The following is a 10,977-nucleotide window of genomic DNA, read 5'->3' on the forward strand; positions in this document are numbered from 1 at the left end:
TTTTTGACTCGCAGGAATGGAGAGAGGAGGAATGGGGAGAGGGAGCTAAAACAGTCTGTATCCCGCTTTCAGAGTTTGTTAAAGACAAACCTGCTAAAGAAAAAAAAGAAAGAGAGTGAATGTACGAGCATTCCACACTTTTTCAGATATGTTGTGGTTTGCGAGACAAGCCCAGCGGTCAGGTATTCAAGCAAGGTCAAACTCAAACCGCTGTTCTAAGCAAGCAGGGGGCCACAGGTATTCTCGGTATGAGGGTTGATTTAATCAAATAAATATCCTTCCACTTGTGATTAGCGTTCGGCCCTCTTACCACTGTTACAAAAATATATGTTCGGAAAAAAAGTTCGGCTAGATTGGAGATGGCTCAGAACGCGGTTTTGTTAAACAACGACTGAGCTCTGTTTAAATAACCAGCCCTATCTTTAGCTTAGCTTTGTTTCAACTACGGCACCATATGTCAAACATAAATCAGATAGGCTGTACTGGTGGTCGCTGGAAAACGCCAGCGACACGAAGACTGCCGAGCACGCCTCGAGCATCTCCGATCTCACGATTATAAATGAACCCTGTCAGTCACGTGCTTGTCATCGTCTAAACCTTTATTAAAGAAGTAATCACTTCATAATATATTGGGGAGTGTTAAATGTTTCAGGGACACTTTTTTTCGTCAAGGTTAGAGCTGGCTTCCTTTCCAATGGGGTTTAACAACATATTGTCCTTTTTCCTATTTCAAAAATCCCCCATGTTCATCCCCAAAGGAGCCTCCAGCTTAGATACTCGTTCATCATATTTCAAAATACAGGAAAATAAGCAACTCATTGGATTTGTTGTCGAGAGGTCTTACTCTCCCACTCTGTTATCGTGTAGTCGACAAAGTCTTAGCAATCTGTGGTGTACGTCGATAAACTTCAAGTTTTCCTTAAAGACGGACGATGAAATCGAAGGAAATTGTGAACTCAACAAGCATGACATCTCCGTTGTAAACGAAAACATTTACTTTAATGACCGCGATGGAGTCATTTTCTCATTTCTCTTTAGGATAATTAATGTTTTATTGCATTCATTAGTTAAAAGCGTTATACTGAATTTTTATCTATCGCTGACTGAATTCAAACCAGTCATTTGATTATCATATTACATTAACAAACAAAACCTTCACTGTAAGTGAAAGCGAAAAATATAACTCGGTTGAGGCCTTACCCGTAAAAATTAAACATCAACTCCGCAGTAATCCTCAGGTAATCAAACTGAGATACTATATGAATGTAGAATTCAAAAATAACTTAAAAGATATCTTGCCCCAAGTCACTTTGTGAGCCAACTTCCATCTTTTCGTGATTATTCTGAATTTTCAGACAATAACTTCTTCGCGAAAAATCGTACTGAGATTGAATAACTCCATTAGACTGTTTTGAATCCATTCCTTAATAGTTTCCGGCGTTATCCACTTTATCCGGATAAATTAATATGGTTATTGTGCTAGAATCTGCCATTAATTCACTCCTTGTGGCGTAAGTTCTCGTGAAAGCTAAGTGAGGCATAATGGCGCATGAAATTTGCAATTTCACGAATTTAAATGCCTTCCAACCTGATTTCTTTTTGTATGTTTGTCTCACTTTCAAAGACATCTGGTTGCGTACGTGCTTTGGATTAAAGTATAACAAATAAACAATGTGGAGCTTTTCTATTGAAATTGGATAATTAAATTAAAAGAATATTTCCCTTTCATATATCATTGACAAAGCTTTCATTTTTTTGTGTAAAGAGGCTCCCTCCATCATTAGTTTTGAAAATTTCCCGGCAGATTCAGCCATCCTGTTGGAAAGAGAAATTTTTAAAATGTTTTTACTCCTCAGCTTTTTTGTTTCAGTTTCTTAAAAAAAAGAATTTCTGTACTTTTATTTTACGGAAAAATTAAGACTCCCTTTCAAAGTAAATGAACTTGACTTTACTTGTCGACAGCTGTTCAGAGCTTATGTTAGTATGTTATTTGCCTTTCTTTTTCAGTTTCTTAAAAAAAAGGATTTCTCAGCCAGTATAACCTGAAAGTATTTAAACATCCCCTGTGAAATAAACGGATTTGACTTTACTTGTCGACAGCTGTTTAGAGCTTATGCTAAAGCGATCGATCTAAAACTGTCTGGACATTTTCCAACCATTACTGGGTATCTTCTTCACATGCGAATATTAATAGAATCCTTCAGACTTCTCGATTACGACTGAGTCTCTTTACTCGTAAGAGTTATACTACTTTTGGTAACTTCGAATTCGGAATCTCATTCAGTTTTCGAAGGGAAGATATTTCAACAATCCCGAGTTTTTTTTTTTTTTTCTAAATCAGTGAAGTTGTCATCCTTTTCCGGCTGACTTCTCCTGGTGATGGACTTAAAGAGCTGTCATGTTGATAATTTTGTTCCAGAGGACAAATCTTGTATCCATATATGAAAACCGAGGAAACATGAGAAGCAGCTTAAACACAGTTTGTAGATAAAATGTGGAAACTTCACCTGAAATCTTACGTTATCGTGATCGGGAGAGACCCCTCTCTTAACTTGCATATCAACACTTTAGCAATTTCTAACAGACTCGGAATTCTTAAAATGCAAGCGTAGGCAAGGCTAAAAAAAGCATATCAGTGGAGATTTTAAACACCAATGAGGACACAGATTGCCTCAAACCCGAGAGTATCTCTCTAGTTTTCATCCACCGACATCTTCAAAACAACTCAATATATAATTGTGTTTACAAAACTTATTTGCATAATTCTGAAAATTAACAAAGCCATCTCTTAGACCGTTGAGCTTGGTTTGCTTATCTTCTACATGTTCTCCATAAGTTATGAAGAGGAAAAAAAGGAGAATTGGAAAACAACCAAACCATTTTGAAACATGTGTCCGAAACCCTTTTTCACGGGCTATAAGTAAACGAAACTTTTTTTCTCAAACGTTAGTCGAGAAGATCGCTCTTAGCGAGAGCGGCAATTAATTCCATAAACCTCACGTTTTTCTCCCAGCCAACAACGCCAACTTTTTTGTTAACAAAAGTATCAATATGTGAAGTACCCGAAAAGACACATTTTAGCCTAAAATAGACCGTTTGTAAAATGGCGTCGTCAAAAGGTGGTATTATTTATAATGAGGCTTTGTGACTGGCTATTGTCGCTCTCTGAACATTAGCAGTCCTCTTATTTATAAAAACTACAATTTTCACAATCCGAAGCTGTTTCCTATCCTTATGCGTTTTAAGAAAATTTTCGATATTTCAATCCGCTTGTCATGCCATATTCATGAAGCTTCATGCTTTTTCTCAGTTTTTAACCGGCGCCTTCGAAACCAAAATTATAACAATATAACCTGACAAAAAGGGTTCCAATATTTCCATTTTTCCCGATCAATTCTGTCCACAAACCTACAGGGAGTTCTCTTAACGTCTTCTACTAAAAATGGATGGAGTTCCATCCAAAAGATTTCAATATTTACCTGACAACATTAAAAATTAATACATTTTGGTGGAAAGGTTTTCCTTAACAAAAGAAACAAACTTAAATCTACTACACCTTCCTTTAAGACCGAGGATAAGCAATATGCATCATACAATATAATCAATATCAGGTTTGTTCCATGTAACAAAAAACATGTAACATTATACATAAAACGTATAATGAACGTCGGGTTACTTCTTCTGGCAAGTTGATTTCGTAATCGTTTCTACCGTCTCGTAGAGGATATCACATGCATGCAATAATGTTTTGCTGATCATATTCCAAAATCTTCTGATAAAAATTACTTTTCCTTTTTCAAAAAGATTTCAATTAAAGCTTAGTTCTATCGGTAAAGTAAAAAAACTATAACTCTTAATGAAAAGTAAAACCGCAATATTGAAAATTTCGGTTGCCATGACGACGCTGTTCTTTTCATACGTGGAAGAATTAATGTTACGTTCACTGCACGCACTGAAGATATCAATTTCTGAAACAGGAGAGATTCTAGCTTCCTCGCTGGCTCCGCCTGCTAACAATCACTATGGCCGTTTGTTACCAATAGCTAAGGATAAAGTATCATCTCTTTCGAGCGACTATGTTGTCTATTTTCTCCAGGTTTGTCATATGACCGGTTGCCTCAATGGTGGTACCTGTATTCGCGACATAAAAAGGCAAACTTTCTCGTGTACCTGTCAACAGCCTTGGATCGGGGAAAGATGTCATATGATCAGTCTCGGCGCATGCGGTGGGGGTGAATGGACGCTGGTAATGAAAATAAACGGCTCTCAGGTGTAAATTTGTTAAACTGTAATGCTGTCAAATTATCACTGGTCACGGACAACCATAGCGCGGAGGCTTCATTTAGCAATCTTTAACAATTATTGGACGAGTTTGAGCAAAATATCGGGATTTGTCCGTGGCGAGCAGATCAGTTATTTGTCGAAGCCGAAGGCGAAGAGTAAAATATCGACTAGACTGGACTATTTTTTGGACCATTTTTGGACCATTTTTTTACCCTTTTTTGGACCTTTTTTAGACCATTTTATAATGGGGCAAGCACACTATTGGTACTAAGAGAGGGGTGGGTGCAGTCAATAAGTACTAAGGGAGGGTGGGAGGTAGAGTGTTATTACTCAGGGAGGGTAGAAGGTGGTTGTAATTGTAAACACTACTGGTTAATGGAGCTTTTACTCGATCGTGCAAATTAGTTTAATCGGTTTTTTGACTGACTTTTTCTATACCAAAATTTTTGCGCTGGACCGCTGCGTTTCCTTAATTTTTTTTGTCATGCGAAAGCGAAACTGTCACGTAAACACCGGATTCTCATTTGTATTGAAAATATCGAGTTTACGATCCTCCACTCTTGAGTTGCCAGTCTGGCATAGGTTATGCGTATACCTTTTGAGGCGACTTGTGCCCCAGCAGTTTTCCTTTGTGTATACAGTATCCAATTACCAGATTTATCTATCCTCCTTTGTCACTGATGTTATCAGACGAGATCACGGAATTTCCGTTCCTTAGCCCTTGACTTAGCCGCATATTGAATTCACAGGCCGCGCATCGCAATTTTACCGTTTATACGTTTACTATATAAAATCATTGTTGGTACAGTCGTACAAAACAACCTTCTCTCGGGTGTTTCGAAAATGCAGACTGCAGACCTCGAAAACACAGACCTTTAAAACGCAGACCTCGAAAACGCAGACCTCGAAAACGCAGACCTCGAAAACGCAGACCTTGAAAACGCAAACCTAGAAAAATGTATCTTCGAATTTTCGAAGAGAACATTGGTTCACGCGCAGACGTCCAACGTTAAGTGCGGGACAAACCATATATGGGTAATGAAATAGACATTCGCCGTGTACAACATTCCTTGAATGCAAAACTTCAAGTCCCTCGGCGATATCAATCACTGCGTTGAGAAAAAGCGGTAAAAAATGTTGAAAGGCTTCGCCGGCTTGTATTCTATCGAGGTAAAACAATAATTCGAGGAGATCTAAACCTGAACATCAAGACCGAATGGCACGAAATCAAAACACTCGTATTCCATCATTATAGCAACCGGTTTAAGACCGATTAGAATAATTTCTACGATCGAGTAAAGCTCCATTAACCAGTAGTGTTTACAATTACAACCACCTCTCACCTCTCCCTGAGTAATAACAGTCGGCCTCTCACCCCTCCCTCAGTACTTATAGACTGCACCCACCCCTCACTGAGTACTAATGGTGTGCTTTCCCCCCTACAAAATGGTCCAAAAAACATGGTTCAAAACATAGTCCAGTCCAGTCCATAATTTACCCTATGCCAAAGCCGAAGGCTAAGGCAAATAATTGATCTGCGAGCTCTGACACTGACAAATCACGATATTTTACGATAACCGAGTTCAATAATTGTTTTATCTTTCGATCACCGAGTTTGTTTTCAATTTTTGGGGGGGAAGCGGCAACCGCGCGCTGCTGCCAGAAATCAAATGTTTTCCTTGTTTGTTTTGGTCGATATAATCTCTGAATACTACGCATGAGCAGAAAATTATTTATAGCAAAAACGCAGTTAGACGGTAGTACGCATGAGCAGACCATTACTTGTTGGCAGATTTCTGTAGGTCACGTGGTCGGCTCCCAGCCAATGAAAATGGAGGAAAAAATCCATCGAATGATAATAGCATTTATCTGTCAACAACCTATGAGGGGATGCCTAAGTTATACGACCAGTAAAGGCCTTTAAGTCTGTTATTGAAAAATCTCTCTTGTTTATCTACACTGACTAGGGAACTTTTCATTACCATTCTAATCTCTGGAGCAACAGTCAAACCTACAATATTGACGGAGGAAAGACTGGATTTGACTCACAAGAGACCAAGTTACCGACCTGTTGGAACGCATCTTTCGTCAAGATCTGCCTCGGTATGAAGATCGAACAACATATTAACTTCATACTCTTCAACCAGAAAGCTAATTCCCTCTACTCAATAATCGCCGATGGAAACCATCGCACGACGTCATTGGGTCGTGACAACTGGATGAAACTGATTGGCTCACAAGCATCGTTACAACCCAATTGCAACCGAGAGGGGTTTAATGTGAAGAGCGATAGATCAGGAAGACCGAAAACTCGCATTGGAACCCTTGGAAACAACGAGAACATCTGCAACACTTGTGACTCTAGAATTGGTTTCGGCACAGGAGGTATACACGATGGTTCCAACACCTGTGGAGACGAAGCTTAGTATGGTATTATACATATCAAAGGGATGGGATACATTTTGGCACAATGAGATAAGAACAAGCAATGGAGATGTGCTTCAAGGTTGCTGCCGAGTTTTGCAGAGTACAACCTTCTTTGTTCCTCAGGGACTTAGTTCCCTGACTCAACACTCGGGGCACAGGACCCTCAGCTCCGCATCGATCGGGGCTGCGAACGAGATTAGTGTAATAAGCCCGCGCTCATTCGATGAATTATTCTTTCTTCTTTACAGCTAAAGTTCGCCATCGAAAGAAGTAAATTATTACTTTTTCAAAAAAAGTATGACGCCACTCTTTTTTTTTTTTATATATATAATTATTTCCGTGAAATAAAGGTGGAAAATGTCTCGGGCGATATATGAAACTTCAAAAGCTCGAACTAATTGCTGGCTGGCTGGCTGGCTGGCTGGCTGGCTGGCCGACTCACTGAATGAGTAGCTTTAGAAGACTTTTACAGAACAATTACACTTATATTTACAACCTTGCTATGTGCATGACCCGGAAGAGTCTTATTAGGAAAGTTATCGTTGGGAAACGCGCGCTCGTTAATTCAACCGGCCATGTTATTGTGCATTTATTTATTTAAAGATTTGCACACCAATTACAATATACGGGTAGTACAAATAGCAAGACACTATGGCAATAATAATTTAAAAACAGAAGAAACAAATTTTAAAAAACCCTTCCCCGAATCAACTTAACGGCCTGCTCCCAGTTGGCTTGTTAGCTCAATTGGTAGAGCGCTGCACTAGTATCGCAGAGGTCAGTGGTTCGAATCCCGTACAGGCCTGATTTTTTTCAGGTCGGATTTTCGCTATTGCTTAAATAGCGCTATCTACTGCGAGGATCGTTCACCATATGAAGCTAAGTATGGTAATATACATATCAAAGCGATGGGATACATTTTGGTACAATGAGATAAGAACAAGCAATGGAGATGTGTTGGTTGAGTTGCTGCCGAGTTTTGCAGAGTTTTGCAGAGTACAACCTTCCTTGTTCCTCAGGAACTTAGTTCCCTGACTCAACACTCGGGGCACAGGACCCTCAGCTCCGCATCCATTGGGGCTGCGAACGAGATTAGTGTAATAAGCCCGCGCTCATTCGATGAATTATTCTTTCTTCTTTACAGCTAAAGTTCGCCATCGAAAGAAGTAAATTGTTACTTTTTCAAAAAAAGTATGACGCCACTCTCTGTTTTTTTTTATGTTATTTCCGTGAAATAAAGGTGGAAGACGTCTCGGGCGATATAGGAACCTTCAAAAACTCGAACTAATTGCTGGCTGGCTGGCTGGCTGGCTGGCTGGCTGGCCGATTCACTGAATGAGTAGCTTTAGAAGACTTTTACAGAAAAATTACACTTATATTTACAACCTTGCTATGTGCATGACCCGGAAGAGTCTTATTAGGAAAGTTATCGTTGGGAAACGCGCGCTCGTTAATTCAACCGGCCATGTTATTGTGCATTTATTTATTTAAAGATTTGCACACCAATTACAATATACGGGTAGTACAAATAGCAAGACACTATGGCAATAATAATTTAAAAACAGAAGAAACAAATTTTAAAAAACCCTTCCCCGATCCATCAACCAAAAATAAATGATAAGTTATTTGATTAATTAATAATTAACAAGTGCATGCACTATATAAATTTACTCTTCTACATTTGGGACAGGTAATCTTAAATAAACGAACGTCGTCCCCATCAAAAACGTTAAAAGGGTGCTTAAAAAATTATTATTTACGTTGGCACTTGAATGAACCCAAGGATTCAGCTAACTTTATATCATCAGGGATACTATTCCACATGGTACAAATTCTATTAAAGAAAGTCCCGAAACTGCGAGGTACTATTTCTATTTGTCCTAAGATAAAATTTAAGTAAAGTTTGATTTGGAGTTAGAGTCCAGGGTAGGGGGACGGGGCGGGAAGAGGTACTCCCCTACCCTCATCGTTTTTCCACAGTCGCTCGCTCCTATTAGTTCAAATTTCTTTCTCTCCCCAGCCTTCCGCTTCCGTTAAACTCAATGATGACGGCCGTAATTCTGACCAAGAAATTACTGAGCACACTTCCGCCAAAATTACGCCCTCGCTGCAGGCTACAATTTAGAGTTTGAAGACAGTGTCCGCTAATATTCTCCAGGGTTGTCAGATGACCGGTTGCCTCAATGGGGGTTCCTGTATTCGCGACATAAAAAGGCAAACCTTCTCGTGTTCCTGCAAAACTCCTTGGACTGGTGAAAGATGTGAAAATAAAATGGGTAATTATGACGTTAACCACAAAGAAAGGCAAAAGTTCATGAGTTCAATTTTTCATCTTTTTTTCAATGTGCCATTCAATAACCTCACCAACCCTAAAAGATTTTCAAGTGAATAGTAAGCCGGTGTAGAGTGAAAGAATCACCCTTTGTGAACAGAGATATGGAAAAAATGAACTTAGCTCGTAATGGCATCTAATACATATTCACCTTTCAACCCCTAAGAGCGACAAGCATCTAATTTCTTCTAACAGTATCGTTGTTGAATCAATCACAAAATTCATGGGAATTAAGGAAGTAAGCAACAACTAAAGAATCATTTGTTTGTCAATCAAAGTCTCCTTATCAGTGCCATTGGAAATGTATAAAGAACAGTATGGAGAAGATGCACATTGACCTTGCGGTGTAAAGAGTTAAAGATGCTGAGGTATAACTGAGAGAATTTTGTCTTTGAGTCACGTAAAGAATTCTAACTATTTTATCTCCCTTCATCTTCCAGGGAACTCCACGTGCAAGTAAATATATCATAGTAAATTGTAACTAACTGGTAGAGTACTCAGTAATTCACCTAAACACTGTCAGTATTGGCTTCTTCCAGCATTAAATGATAAAGTCCTAGTCAGTCTGAGTAAAAAGTACCTGTAATTACTATGAAAATCGACTTTTACAATCCAGAGACATAGAAGTATTTTTGGCCACTTCAGTTCTTGAGGAAGATACAGTAATTCACACTTCCAACCTGTTTTTTTTTTTTTCGTGGGAACTAACTCAAACTGAAAGCTCTAAAAATGATAACACAAGAAAACCATTCTGTGACTAAAGCCTCAAAAAGTCAAAAAAATACAAAATTTATCATTCTAAAGCTTCTTCATAAAAATAAAAAGCGAGGCAAACATTTCAACAGTACTTTACTTTTGCGTCATCAAACCACCACCCTCATGCATACACCTCTTACCTCTTTCCTTGTTGCAGTTCTTTAGAGATCTCTGTCGTCATTTCTTCTAGGGCTGGTGGGAATAAGGCCTATTCATTACAAATAAGTTCTGACAAGGTTCCCGTGTACTGTCACATGACAAGTCTTGGCGCATGCGGTGGATATGGATGGACGCTGGTTATGAAGATGGATGGCTGGCTAGTATGTACTTATTTGGTTCACCAGTTATGGCTCTTAGGTCTTTTACAAGACGTTCAGTTGAAACAGTGAACTGCTTACGCAAAAATATTTTGACATTCCAAGATTTTTTTGCTTTATTTACTCATATTCATAAGCACTTTATCGTTAAGCATAAAAACGAACAGAAGCCGCAATTTTCTTGCAGCCATATCCTTGTCATTAGCCGGGGTCGAGATCAATTACAGCCCGGCCAGTTACGATGTGCTTGAATACACTTTTATCCATGCATCCTTCTACGTTTGAAAATCATGACTCAATCAGGTCTTACCGGGACAAACTTTGTAATTATGAACTAATTTGTTCATGCCATGTCTAGAGAACGTTTCACTATGATGGCGACCTCTGGAGCAATAAAAAAACTTTTAACCTTGAAGGAGGAAAGACTGGGTTTGACTCAAATGAGACCAAGTTACCGACCTACTGGAACACACCATTCAAAAGGATCTGTCTCGGTATAAAAATCGGTGAAAAGGACAGCTTTATTGTAATTGACAAGCCGGCTACCTCACTATATTCTCTTATCACTGATGGTAAATACCGCGACACGTCACTGGGTCGTAACACGTGGAAGAGGCTGATTGGCTCACGGGCCTCTCTGCAGCGCAATTGCAACAGAGAAGGGTTCAATGCGGTGTGTACTAGTCCTCGTGGTTCGAAAGCAAGAATTGGTTATATTGCCAACCAAGAAAACAATTGTGGCTCCTGTGATTCCAGAATTGGTTTTGGTACTGGAGGTTATCACGATGACTCAAACACGTGTGGTAACGAAGCAACGTATAATCCAGATAACAGGAACAGAGATATCAGAGCTATGGGATA

General features: G+C 39.1%; 1 protein-coding gene and 1 pseudogene across 1 annotated transcript in view; both read left to right on the top strand.

The window, feature by feature from the left end:
- The first annotated feature begins 131 nt into the window (after window positions 1–131).
- Window positions 132–7,011, top strand: LOC148726224 (uncharacterized; annotated as a pseudogene).
- Window positions 7,012–9,944: 2,933 nt separating this feature from the next.
- LOC148726225 (putative skeletal organic matrix protein 5) overlaps window positions 9,945–10,977 on the top strand; it is a 1,073-nt gene continuing 40 nt past the window's right edge. The window contains exons 1-2 of the mRNA XM_088728177.1: window positions 9,945–10,119; window positions 10,475–10,977. The exon at window positions 10,475–10,977 is cut by the window's right edge and continues 40 nt beyond it. Of these exons, the coding sequence (XP_088584303.1) occupies window positions 10,054–10,119; window positions 10,475–10,977 (569 nt within the window). The 5' untranslated portion in view covers window positions 9,945–10,053. The remainder of the gene's footprint in view (window positions 10,120–10,474) is intronic.

This window comes from Stylophora pistillata, chromosome 7 (genome assembly GCF_964205215.1).
Source record: "Stylophora pistillata chromosome 7, jaStyPist1.2, whole genome shotgun sequence".
Lineage (NCBI taxonomy): Eukaryota > Metazoa > Cnidaria > Anthozoa > Scleractinia > Pocilloporidae > Stylophora > Stylophora pistillata.